Genomic DNA, 14,626 nt, shown 5'->3' on the forward strand with positions numbered 1-14,626 from the left:
ATTCTGTGCGAGCCGCCGCCTGACTTTTCACACAGATAAGATATTAAGATATGTTTATTTATACCAAACACATAGACAGACATGCACAACACACTCATGCAATGGTAGGTACATTTAATCTCTGCATTTAACCCATCTGTGTGCAGGACACACAGCGCAATGAGCGACCATGTACAGCGCTCGGGGAGCAGATGTTGGGGGAGTAAGGTGCCTTGCTCATGGGAAATAGACAGGGTAGGGAGACTCTTGGATTTTTGGACAGATCAATACAGGTTCGTCTTTTGTTGTCTCTCCCTGGAATCGAACCAGAGACCTTCTCTGCCCATAGTCTAAGTTTCTGCCAATAGACCACCACCTCTCCTAGGGAGCCATCCAGGAGGATGTTTTAGATGCTGGCTTCCCTGTCCACGGAGCCACAGGTGGTGACATCAGCAAATGTCCCTACTATGCTGCCAAAATGAGTAGGTTTTTAAAGTATGTTAAATCATCCAGTTTCTTAAAGCCAAAAATATAAAAGTAACTTTTAAGTAAGGCTGTCAAATATATGTAGTAAAGTAGAAAATATTTTCTCTGAAGTGTTTATCGAAAGCAGCATAAAATGACACGAAGACACACACACACAGGATAATTTGACCATCTTCTTAGTGTGCTTAGAAGATGGTCACCATGAGTGTTCATCCTCCATGAAGGACCCGGATTTAAATCCCACGCTTTCTCATCTTCAAGCTGGCAATAAACTGAACTCTTTAAATGGGCAGGATTTCTCCTATTAATTGCAAAATATCTTACACTATGTAAATTTGAATTAATTAAATATAAAAACAGGAAAAAATGTAATGTGCCCGCACAATTCTGCATGATGTGCGAAGGATGTGCACAGTGGGCCTCTGCGCAATAAATGCTCGCAGTTTGATGGTGATGTTGAATATTGCAACCAACCCTATGCCAGAAGGTTATGCAGATTGGTGAAAGGTCCTCTCTAGCGCCACAGTTTGGTTTGTCTACCTTATAAACATGACAGCACAACATGGATGGGGACCCGCCCCTAATATAGATATAAAGGGCTCATTCTAAGGTAAGAAAAACACAATAATTCTTAGTTTCAGGTGATTATGCACATATAAATTCATAATATGAAACATTTAAGTCCGTTTTGACCCCTAGATCCTAGAAACTTTATTTTACCCGTTCAAGCGAGAGGAGAAAATGAACAGAACAGCTCTCAATATCGATAATGGAGACACATTTTGATAGCAAGTGTACATGGAGTCTCAGAGACAGAGGTTGTCTGACCTGAGGTTGTGTACTTCTGGTCAATGAAACTCGTCACCATGATATCATTACTAAATAGTAATCAGCAGTCATGCACTCTGAAGTCCCACAGTTCACTTCTCTGAACAGTACCAGTGAGCCGCTCACACAGTGAAGTGGATGGATATGGCCGACCTCCATATTTTGTGATTGCGAACAAAGCTATTGCAAATCTTAAAAACTGAGTTGGATGAAATACTTTTTGACTTGAACAGTAAATAATCCAGGACACTATCCATCACCTGAGCTCACTTTAAGAACACAATGTTTCTCTTCTAAGACCTTCAGACCTTCAAACGGCAAAAAAGACAAACAGCAACGTATCTGCAGTCTGCAGACCTTCACCTGGAAAAAACCTGGTCAGCAACAGGCTCATTTCAGTGCTCACAAATAAACTAAATTCAGCCTGTCAAATACACAAACCGAAACCAACCATATTTGCCAGTAATTGGTTGAAATGATATAACAGGGCCCTTTACATCTTATAAAAACTTATTTACAAGATAAAAGAGAGTTCTAATAGTGTTCGCCATGGCTCTGTCCAGGTTAGAAACAGATCCTGGACCCAGATCTGCTAAAACATTTCACAGGTTCTGCTTTGCGTCATGTTCCATCATTGAAATCGATTTAGAAGCTTTTGAGTAATCCTGCTGACAGACAGACAAACCAACACATAAATGGCAATGAAAACATTGGCAGAGGTAATCAGTCCCACATGACATAATGTCTGTCCTCTTACGTCACGACAGGTCCGCAAGTCCCTCCCAGCTCCGTGGTTGTCTGACTCGGTGCGTGCCGTCAGAGCCACTATGCGATCATCAGAAAGGAAATGGCGGAAATCTAAACACCTGGACGACCTGCTATCTTATCAGTCTCTTCTCTCCTCTTTTTCTGCCTCCATTTCCACAGCCAAAAGCACTTTTTACCAAACTGCAATTCAAGCCTCATTTTCTAATCCCAAAAAACTCTTCTCCATCTTTTCCAACCTCCTCAACCCTCCCAGTCCCCCTCCTCCTTCCTCTCTTCTACCAAGCCACTTTGTCAACTACTTTACCAAAAAGATAGATGACATACGCTCTTCATTTTCTGATCCTCCTTCTATAACCACACTTCCAACAACTTCATCTTCATCCCCTTCGCTCTCCTCTTTCACCCCCCTGTCTCCCAATCAAGTTCTGACCTTGGTAACCTCCGCCCGCCCGACCACCTGCCCCCTTGACCCCATCCCTTCTCACATTCTCCAGTCTATTGCCCCTGACCTTCTTCCTTTTCTTACCCATCTAATCAACACTTCCCTGTCAACTGGCTGTTTTCCTAATTCTCTGAAGGAGGCAAGAGTAAATCCTCTCCTGAAGAAACCCACCCTGGACCCGTCTGAAGTAAATAACTACAGACCTGTCTCTCTCCTTCCCTTTGTTTCCAAAATTCTTGAGCGTGCTATCTTTAATCAACTTTCCTCCTATCTTAACCACAATAATCTTCTTGACCCTCACCAGTCTGGTTTCAAGGCAGGTCACTCAACTGAGACTGCCCTCCTTGCTGTCTCTCAGCAGCTTCACACTGCTAGAGCAGCCTCTCTCTCCTCTGTCCTCATCCTTCTAGACCTCTCTGCTGCATTCAACACAGTGAACCACCAGATCCTTATTTCCTCCCTTCAGGACCTCGGTGTCTCAGGCTCTGCTCTATCCCTGCTCTCTTCCTACCTCAATGAACGCACTTATAGGGTAACTTGGAGAGGGTCTGTGTCTGAACCTTGTCCTCTCACTACTGGGGTAGTTCTGTCCTAGGTCCTCTCCTCTTCTCTTTGTACACCAACTCCCTCGGCTCTGTCATTCACTCGCACGGCTTTTCCTACCATAGCTATGCCGATGACACCCAACTAATCCTGTCTTTTCCCCGATCAGAAACACAGGTAGCAGCACGAATCACTGCCTGTCTGACCGACATCTCTCAGTGGATGTCTCAACACCACCTGAAGATTAACCTTGACAAAACTGAACTTCTTTTCCTTACAGGGAAAGACTCTCCCATCCACGACCTGACTATTAACTTTGACAACTCTGTGTTAACCCCCACTCAGACGGCTAGGAACCTGGGCGTAACACTCGACAGCCAACTCTCCCTTACTGCCAACATTTCTGCAACAACACGGTCCTGTAGATTCATGCTGTACAACATCAGGAGAATACGCCCCCTTCTCACTCAGAAGGCGGTGCAGGTTCTGGTCCAGGCTTTGGTCATCTCACGTCTAGATTACTGTAACTCGCTCCTGGCAGGTCTACCTGCTACTGCCATCCGACCTTTGCAGCTCATCCAGAATGCAGCAGCTCGACTGGTTTTCAACCAACCTAAATTCATTCACACTACTCCTCTCCTCCGCTCCCTTCACTGGTTACCAGTGGCTGCTCGCATCCGGTTCAAAACACTGGTACTTGCGTACCATGTTGTGAACGGATCCGGTCCAGTCTACATCCAGGACATGGTCAAACGTTACACCCCACCCTGTTCACTCCGCTCTGCTTCGGCCAATCAGCTCGTTGCTCCCTCACTGCGAGCTAAACGCTCATCAAAAACACGACTGTTTTCCGTCCTGGCTCCTAAATGGTGGAATGAGCTCCCCATTGACATCCGGACATCAGAAAGTCTACACATCTTCCGCCGAAAACTAAAAACATACCTCTTCCGACTTTACCTTGAATAAAAAAAAAAAATAAAAAAAAAACTAACAACTTTTTGAAACCAACACTTTAGTAGCACTTAAATGGCACTTACTTATAGCACTTTGTAGTTTTGCTTTATTTGAAGAAATTGTTTTTTCTTGATTCTTGTCGTCCTTGGTATGTACCCTCGGGTTTGAATGCACTTATTGTAAGTCGCTTTGGATAAAAGCGTCAGATAAATGAAATGTAATGTAATGTAATGTTAATCCTATAGCCTTTAAAAGGTAAAATAAGGCACCAATGGCATTTAAAGCATGCTGAAGACAAACGATCTACTACCCCTTCAACTGTCTGGGATCTCAGTTGAGTGTATACATTCACCAAGGCCCAACAGTCCCCTTAAATTCAATCACGCTGCACCAAATTGTACACACACAGAAATGAGTTCCCTCATGTACCTAAATTCTTCAAGAATCCATGAATTATTCCCTAGTAAATCAGTAAAAAAATATGAAAAATGTCAATGTTAAAGAAAGAGTTAAAAAGTATTGTGATCCCCACCTAAATCGGGAGCCACAACCAAGTTGAGTTGGTTCTTCCCAGATCCATACCGCATCCATCCACCTAGTATCGTGGAAGTAGTTTTTGTGTCATCCTGCTAAATATCCAAAAAACACCCAAACATAAACATACCTCGTTGGCTGATAATGTTTTTGGGAGATCTCTGTGTCGCGTTAGCCCGACCAAAAAAACAGACAAACACATGCAAATATCTTAGAAAGAAGAAATGTTCCAAATGTACCCCTCATGGTCTCTGGACACAAATAATTTTTAACAACAGATAACATTTCTCTCTGTTACTGTTTGAGCCTCTGGATCTACAGTTTTGACCGTTTTATAAGAAGCAATGGACCCAGAAGGATGGAGGTCGGATCTTGTTTGTACTGATGCCACCGCAGCAGGCAGACCTGTGAAAGGCAGAGGGCGGTGCAGATTTGTAACCTTGATGTGACATGGCTATTACAAAATGGACAGTTTATACCGGCTTTTAAAAGCTTAATAGGACGTGGGCTCAAGGGAATTATGCAGCAGCTTAATGGAGGCCACAAAGACAGGCAGAAATTAACTCTAGCAAGTGAGAGCGCTGCCCCATCAGTGGCACTGCAAACTCAGAATTACATCCACCACATACCTCATCATTTTTCACCTCGCCTGCTGCAAATGAGGAATTAAAGCTAATTCCATGAAGTAATTTGTCTAATTTAAATCTGTCTCCTCTCTCCGCCTGCAGTCTGCCTGGCTGCGTCTCTGTCTCTCTGGCTCTCACTGTGAAATTTGACAGAGAATGACTGAAGGATGAATTAACGAGGATATTGTATTTTCTCCAGCAGGGGAAACATTAAACGACGAATTATGTTGTCACATGGAACGGTAAAGTCATAAATATCCAGTGTGTAAATACGAGTGGTTATGAATTTGAAACAGAGCAGTCACATCTAGCCACTGGCTGCACGGCTCTGGGGATGTGGATCTGTCTGTGAATCCGCCAAGAAATAAATACCTCAACAACTACTGGATGGAGACATTCACATTTCCCAGAGATTTATTGGATGACCCACGACAGCGTACAAGGGTCATTTTACATTCAGAGCCTGGAAAGAGGTTGTAAATTGTTCATTGACAATCCAGCGGATAATTGTTAGAACAGTTAAGCCAGGACTAAAGAAGGGAACTGAACAACCAACCATAGCTTTTCCATAGGCAATACAAAATGTGTAATTGGTCTTTTTTGAAGTTGATGAATGTTCCTCTTAAAGAACAGTCTCCTAAAGAAAGCACATCGCCTCCCTGACCACGGCCCCAGCCCTGCGCTCAATAAGTGAAATAACACGCACCAGTCCCTCGCCTTCATTGTTTAACTCAGGGGTTAAGCGGGTTAAAATGTCACTATGCCTTCGATGTTGCCTGCAGACACTTCAGGGCTTTAATTCTATTCACTCGTGCTGTCAGTGATAAGATAAGGAGGATGGATGGGAGCGGGTAAACTTTATCTGTATCTATCTGTTTAAACTTTATCTATGAAAGGACCGCCGCTCTAATCTGACAAGATGCTATTGACAGACTGATTACAGCTAATGCCAGACTCTGAGGGAGTCAATGAGTCACAGGCTGCTGATAGGTCTGACATGTACTCAGCTGAGATGTGCGGGGCTGATTCACATAGGCACTGACTCAATGCTTTCATTTAAAGTAGGGATGTTGTGCCTGGCACCAGTGTTCACACTTTATATGTTTAGGTCCAATTTGGTTCATTGCTCAGATTTTAAACTAAGATGAACCTAACAAATAATGTCTCCTGTTTTTAAAACGGCTCTATCTGCAGCTGGACCTCCCGTAAGAGTCACCTGCTATATTCTATATGTTAGAGGCATTTCGACCCTTTCTTCACCTTGTGTTCATGTTTTTCCCCTTAACACTTGTCTGCTGTTTGTCACTTGAACATCTGTAATACCTGCCCCCCCCCGACAATACTCCTGTGAATCATCCACACCTTTTCAAAATTCAATAATTTTAGTGGCATTTCCACCATTTCTTCGTCTTGTGCTAGTGTGTTTCCCCTTAAAGCCTGAAACATGCTTCTGCGTTTTCACGGGCCCGTAAGCGCAAGAGCCCTTCCGGGGCCCTTATGTGCTTATGTATCCCTCCTTACGTGCTGACGGGTGTCGACCCCCTTTTCTAAAATTTACGGCAAAGCTCCGCAAGCTTACTCAGCCCGCAAGGCTGTGATTGGTCTGCTCTACATCCCTTCTGGAGCTGCATTTCCGGTTTCATGCCCCATAATACCGGCAGAAATCACGGAAGATTTAGAAGAACGAATATGGACCAAATAGAAGAGCATTGGCAGAATATATCCGATAGTATGATAGCTTGTATAACCTGTCATTGACTGGCGGATTTGTCCGCCAGAAAAAGGCTACGAGGAGCCGCAGTGGCTATGTAAATAAACAATCGACGAAGAAGAAAGAAGGCGTCTCTAATGTCGTCTCGACAAAAAGCATTACTCCGCCTAGTGTTCTGGCGCGGAATTGCTTTTAAGACGCGCAACGGTTGGGGAAGCATGAATGAAAACGAGTCTTGCGCCACAGCGGCGTGAAAAGACGCAGACGCAGTCGCAGAAGCATGTTTCAGGCTTAACACTTGTCTGCTGTTTGTCACTTGAACATCTGTCATACCTGCCCCCCCGCCCCCCCCCCCGCCGGCACTCGAGTGAAGTGGTGCTGTGGTTATGACCCCACACCGCTAAGTAATGACGGGTTCCTGTCTGCCTGCGCCTCAGGCTCATCACCTGCCATATCCAATCATTGTTCATTGCTTGAGTCCAAAGACTAAAATTGATCAACTATAGAACGGAAAAAGATAACTTTTACAGTTTCAGGGGAGCGTTGCAGCCAGATCAAACACAATTGAAGTAAATGGTGACAGATTCTCAGTATTTTTAAAAAACAGGAAGCCTTATTATCGAAAGCAGCCAGACATATAAGTAATTTATAAAAGTATCTGCTCCATTGGCCGGCCGACGGTGGATGAGAATGTTGGTCTGTTAGTCATTGCCCCACTTTTGATCAAGACCAAAGTTTCTCAACAACTATTCATGTGGGTCTATGTATAAACTCTTCAACAGATCATTCAAGTAAAAAAAAAGCTGCCACAGAAAAGCCATACCAGCCTCAGCAATTCCAGATGTGAGACTTTTCCGTGTTTAAAGAAACAAAATAAAAGCATCAATTCGCACATCTGCTGCCCCAACACATACGAGTGTGATTACCAAAGAGAACAGCTTTCAGTTACTGCCGGAAATTCCGGGCAGCTAATGAGACCACTCTGTTCCTGTTAGTTAACATGTTTTTAAATGAGCAGAGGCTGGATGTGTTGAGGAGGTGCAATGTGATAAACAATTAACACAACATCCAACTCAAAATAGCCCAAACTCAGTGCAGGTGGTGTGTAAACACAGAGGGTCAGTTTGCCACAGCTCAATTAAACATTTCTTTTGTAATCTGATTATCCGTTTGTTGGATCCACTGCAGCGTTTCCAATAGCCGGGAGAAAAATGTCCTAATGCTGCAGTAGAGTCACACCCACTTAAGACTATAACAGTTTTTTACTTTAGACTGTTAGGTGGCAGCCTTGTTGGTAGGTCTTGTTACTGAGCCAGGACCTGTATAATTCTATGAGCTTGCTGAAGCTATTTAGCATTCAGATAAGTGAGGTATGCATCTTCAAATTTAACTCACTTGTTTCCACAAATGAAAAACTGTTTATTTAAATATGTAATAAAAGTCTTTGGCCACCTAGTGTCAGTAGAAACAAGCTGTGAACCATAGATTGTTTATGTTAAGATGTACTGCAAGACTGCTGGCCTAAAGTGAAGCCAAAATGTCTCGATCAAAACCTGGTGGCTGGCTGCAGTACTGTTCATAAAACCTGCCTCCTCAATGTTAGTGATCATACGTGGTCCAAGTTTAAAAATCAATTGGCAGGTTCATTTCTGGATAGTGGGAAGAAGAAGAGATGCATCGTCCATCTTTATAAACATGTCTAAGTGTTAAACCCATAATTACGAGTTATGAACTAAATCTTTCATTGAATATGGTGTACTTGTTAGCAAGTATTTGTATTTTTACAGGTTCAGCAGTATTGATTTAGAGTCCTGTTTCTGTCAACCTAAACAATATAAACATATAAATCCAATCATTAGGGTCTCTTTAGGCCGGCGCATGGTTCTGCACCTACGGCTGCGCCTTTTCACGCAGTTGTGTCGACGGACTCCTTTTAATTTATGGTTCTCCGAGGATTACACGTGTTGTAAAGCAATTCAACGCCAGAACACTAGGTGGAGTAACTTTTTTTGTCGAAGACGACCTTAGAGAGGACTTCTTCATGTGTGGCAGTCGTTGACTACTGTTTATTTACCAATAAATAAACAGTCACTGCTGCTCCTCATAACCTTTTTCTGGCAGACTCCGGGAGGGATGTAGTTAGCAGACCAATCACAGCCCTGCGGGCTGCGTGAGGGTTGCGTAGCTTTGTCGTTGGTTATAAAAATTGGGCGACGCACGCAAGAAGGGGTACGCAAGCATGCAAGGGGCTCTTGCGCTTGCGTGTCCATGCGTGTCTCTGAAAACGCAGAAGCCTGCACCGGCCTTTAGAGAGAAATATAATTTGACTGATATATGCTTGAACTATATTCACCAGCTGTGTCTGTCTGTCATCTTAAACTGAGCAGCTGCTGTACAAAGTTCTCTTTAGACGTTTCCAACCAGGCGAGAGGGAACCAAAGCAGTAAGTCTGTCAGCCAGAAAGCTCAACAGTGACCAGAAACTTGATATGAGCTCAGTAATGCCGAGTGGAAATTACAGATTTGTGTGATATTTATTTTTGTCATGCCATATTTCCTAGTGACCAACACAAATATAGCAGGCAGGAAATCGTTCACATCCCTCTTAGAATTAACAAATCAGGCGTGACCCGCTCTCACAGCAATGTTCCAATTTACATCATCACATCTCCCAGGGACGTGCACTGTCAGCAAAAAGCAATAAATGCACTGATAGATGGTTGTAGCTTATGTTGAAATTCAAGAAACATGTGTGGAAAGCTTTTTTTGGATGGTCTTGATAAACTGATGCTTGAATATAGAAATAATGAACAAGGAAACAATTTAGCTAACTCTGTTTGTCATCATCTTACGTAGCGGAGGAAGGACAAATTTGGAGCACCCCCTTGAATTTGGATAGCCGTGTCACACTGCTGTGATGCAATCGGTATTCAAATGCAGCCTCCTAAGGATGCAGCCCGCAAAGACACAGCTACAGCCCCTCCAGAGAATGTCCAGAGGATCTCCAGAGTTCAGTGCATGTCTGAAAGCAGCTTTAGTGTGTTTTTGTTCCTGCCTGCCAGCATCGTCAACTTGTCTGCTTGTAAACCTACCTGTTTCACATCCCCTGAACCACATCATCCTGTCTTTACATTCAGGTCCTTTCCTTGTGTTCCTGGCCTCGTTGTAACATCATGTCCAGCAGGTTATTAACAGAGTTTATCTGAAGTGCTGAAGAGATGTGAGGGAGGTGGTTGTACTTCACGATAACATGCATGCATTAACCACATTGAATTTGATCAATCGGTTAAAATGTGCACAAGATGTCAAGACCTAATCCAACTTCCCCACTTTGACCTTCTCATCCTCTGTGGATTAAAGTCAGTGTTGTCACACACTCTTCCTTCAATGCTCAGTAATTGAAGAGCCAGGGACAATACGTCAGAGGATTACTGACATTCACTAACATGGTTTGTCTGCTCTGAGCCAGTTTATTAAAGCTGTGCATCAGCTGAGGATACATCAGTGAAATTACCAAGAAGCAGTAATATTCAAAAATCCTTTATAGGGGCAGCTTTGCATAATGCAGCGCTGCAATGAGATAATACCTGACACACAGATATGTGACTGCTCAGGTCAACTTCAGCTCAGTCAAACCTATAAAGACAAAGCACCATCTGGACAAACACTTCCTGCCACTAACCAGGAAGAAGGACACAATATCCTGGTTATAAATTGCCTTCTTGCTTATTTGGAGCTAGACTACGTTGCAATAAACATAACCTGACAGCAAGCTCCACCAATCACAGATGTTGATTTTACACCTCAGGATTGTGGGGAGCATTTCTCCTTGACATAAGGGATAAAACATGATTTTTATTAAACGTAGGTTGATATCATATCATATTATTTGTGACTTCCACAGGAGCATGTACAGCCTCGTAGCTCGTGGGATACCTATGGTTACAATGTTATAGCTCCAGAAGGTTGTAGATCACCTCCTCGACATTAAACAGCTGCTCCATCATTCTATCCCCAGAAGTTGGCAACCTGGCTGTCATTCTCGACCCTTTCCAATCCCACATCAAATCTGTCACCAAATCTGCTTTCTTTCAGCTCAAAAACATTTCCAGACTCCGGCCTACACTCGCTGACTCTGTGGCAGAAACCCTCATTCATCCTTTCATCACTTTCCACCTGGATTACTCTCCTTGAACACCACCTGCTCGCTGAGGCCTTGGGCCTCAGTTAACGCTCCACCCTGCTATTAGTGCTGTTTATATCTATCCTGTTCTGTGCAAATTAGCCTCTTTGGGTCTCTTGAGAGATGCTATATAAATTCAAGCTGTTATTATTATAATAATATCAGAAAATTAAAATCCGCAACAATGCTGTTGAGGTTTATTAAGGAAGGAATGTAATCAACAAAGGGAAACAGGACAAAGACAGGCCGTAAAGTAAGAGAAACACACGAGGAGATATGTTTCAAAATAAACGAAAAAAAGGAAGTAATGAACTCAAAGTGCAAAGATGTAAATAAAAAAAACAAACACAAGGAAGATATAGGATGCCCCTCCTGCCCTTTGTAACTCAACTGCAGCCGGCTGAGCTGGATCTAATCTGCTGGCTAGATGAGGCCCCCTCATCCTCATGAATCTGAATCGATTTGTTGGATTGTCAAAACGATAGAAAACCTATCAGGGAAACTGAAGCAGTTATTTAAAAGTTAAGCATCTCAGTATGTTTGGAATATTTTACAATGGGAATTTTGCTTCAGTGGTCAATTTTCTTTTCTTTATATATGTCATTTTGCTTATTTTTTTTGTTGTTATGCTCTTACTGTTTAAGTCATTTTGCATGTTAGAACAGCATCATTGTAGAAGACCGTCCGCCCCAAGGCATCAACCGATCAAATCAAGGACAGGTTACAATTAGAAGCATCTGTTGCTCTGTGAACGAACCTCTAAAATAAACAGTGGTGAAAATTATGCTTTTTTTATGTACATTTGTCTTCATTCATCGTCTTTAGTTTCATAAAAAAACCTGTGCTTTTATAGAACTGCGAGCCATAAATCTGCAACTACCAGCTACAGCTCAGATGTAAACTCTGTAAAATATGGAGTAGCTTTTACTGATTAACCCCATTGGTCAGTATTAAGTGTGTGTTTTTTCCAGTCTCAGCCTGTATCAGCTGCAGCCTCACATTTCTGTTCTCCTGAGACAGGGGTGTCGTCCCACTGCCTCAAGTATTGGCATGTTGAGGTTTCTGAAACGGTTTTCTGGTTATCGGAGTTATCACAATCTTTCTGTCAACTCCAATCAGCCTGACCATCCTCCTCTGAACTGCATCATCCCTGAACTCCTGCTTGTTGTTTGCACACCATTCTGAGTAAAAACCTTAGAGACGTGTGAAATTGGGAAACAGTTACAGAAATTGTCAAACCAGCTGTATGGCTCCAGCAACCGTTCATCCAACGTCACATTTGTTCCCCATTCTGATGTTTGACATGAACAATAACTGACCTGTATCTGCATCATTTGTTGAAATGCACTGCTGCCCCGTGATTGGTTAACCTGTAGGTAAACAGGTGTTCTTATGAAAGTGCTCTTTAAGCTCACATTTACCACGCACCTACAGGTAAGTCAGACCTTTGGATGTCGAAGTCCCTGTAAGTAAGACCAGGCCAGAATTCTACAATTCAATCAAGCTTCACCAAATTTCACAATCTCATAAATATCAATTCCCTAAATGTCTCACATTGTTAAAACATGTGAAAAAAGAAAATGGACCAAAATTGAATGGGTTCTCCCCAGACCCATACTAAATCCATCCGTTGAGTTGTTCTTGTGAAGTCTTGCTTACAAACAAACAAACATAACTAACAAACAGATGGACGGGGGGCATTTTTTAAATGCAAAAAAATATTTATTTAATCACCATTAAAATACGATAAAACCTTCTTAAAAGCTTTCTTCCAACAGGTTATTCCAGGCTAGCTTCTTTTATTGCTCAATCCCACCAGAGCGCATCAGTACATTGTTGGTTTCTGGACCCTACTCATGGAAACACTACAGCTTCATTCCTTCCTCATCATCATTAAGACCACACAGCACTGATTTGTACACACACCCTATTATTTCTGCCTATGCATTCCCCCCAATCACTGATTACTTCCCCCTGAAAAGACGTGAATGTGTCACTGCTCTGGTTGAATGACGAACAGCTCTCGAAGAGTAGGGGAGGGTCGCTGCTGCCTGAATTTTCTACTCACTATAATGTTACTGTTCTCATGATCCAATTTTCTGCCCTAATCCCTTTAAACAACAGGCCGAGGGAGGAATGCCAATACAATACAACAGAGAAGAGGAAAGTCCTCCGGCAACAGAAGAAGTTTTTGTCATGCAGTTACACATTAGACTTGGCTGTACATGTGTGGATTTCCGAATGGATCATATTCTGAGATATGTAACCCCAAAAAGAAATCCACATAATCGACTTACGATTATGCGGATATCCGAATTTTCATATGTGTTCACAAATGGAATTCTAATATTGTTACCGGAATGACACTCAGAGATCAAAGACTTACAATAAGGCCCAACAGTCCCTGTGTGATCCACATGGGTTCACTAGATCCAGAATTTTTTATTTGGATTAGAACCAAACTGCTTATCCCTCCTAACAGAGCACATTTAACAATGTTATGGTTCTTTCCTGACCTATACGACACGAAAATGGGCAGGAGGTCCCATCTTTCTTTTTTTTCCCTCTTTTTTAGTTATGAATTTTGAGCTCATGTAATCATTGTAAAATTTCAAAAAAAGATAACTTGAATTAAAAAACTCTCTGGTCCAATTTATTGTAGCTTTTGCATTTTCATGCCATATTAAAATGTGCATGTTCAGAAAAACACATTTCAAAAGTATCAGAAACCTTTGAGAATTTTCCTAAAAAACTCATGTTACCATTTGTTATGTAAAGTCACAAACGCAAAGTTCCCTGAAAATTATGAAACATTATAAGATGTAGATTTTACCCCTGGGTAAGATTTTCTTTATGGGGGGAAGGACATGAATGAGTTTTATAATGCTTTGTCTGGGCTGCACTCACTCCGCTGTTTAACCTTGTTGTTGCATGCAGAGAGTGTTGGTGACATTGTGGATATGAATCCTCCGGCACAGGATGAACCACTGACAGACCGAGCACCTTCTGGAAAAGCCAAACTCCTCCATCACTTGAAAAACCACCTCATTTTTTCCAAACCACCAGTGACATCTCTGAACTGGAGGGTGAAATACAGATATCTGGGAGGTGCAGTGGGTGAGAGCTGAAGCAGTGGTGATGTGGATCAAACAGATCCGTCGCTGGAGCCCATCCACCTGTTTCCAATCTCACAACATATGGAGCATTCATATTTGAGTGTAACCCAAACCCTAACCCTGAAAGAGTTTTCAGATCCAAGAGTTTCCTCCGCTTATCTCTGCCTTTCAAATGCAGATGCAATTTTTCAAGGATGAATCACTTGTCTCTACATCAATAATATGACATAATCTTGTTGCCCTAACTTTCCCATACTCCTACGTGTGCGCTCACATGCTTTCACTTCCTCTGCAAAGTGATGCCTCACGCTCCTCTCTCATCAGCCCGTGGCAGGCTTCGTCACTCACCCTGGCTGTTGGGTCCCCCCTCTCCCTCCTCGCAGTCTGTTATGTTGTTCAGCATCCTCTCTCCTCCTCGGACAGTGCACACGGAGCACGGCTCTTTCTCAGAGAAAAA

At 42.7% G+C, this 14,626-nt stretch overlaps 1 protein-coding gene across 1 annotated transcript in view; it reads right to left on the bottom strand.

The window, feature by feature from the left end:
- LOC133956607 (solute carrier family 12 member 5-like) overlaps nucleotides 1-14,626 on the bottom strand; it is a 35,365-nt gene extending 20,739 nt beyond the window's left edge. Inside the window, exon 1 of the mRNA XM_062391799.1 lies at nucleotides 14,518-14,626. Within this exon, the coding sequence (XP_062247783.1) occupies nucleotides 14,518-14,572 (55 nt within the window). The 5' untranslated portion in view covers nucleotides 14,573-14,626. The remainder of the gene's footprint in view (nucleotides 1-14,517) is intronic.

This window comes from Platichthys flesus, chromosome 7 (assembly GCF_949316205.1).
Source record: "Platichthys flesus chromosome 7, fPlaFle2.1, whole genome shotgun sequence".
Taxonomy (NCBI): Eukaryota; Metazoa; Chordata; class Actinopteri; order Pleuronectiformes; family Pleuronectidae; genus Platichthys; species Platichthys flesus.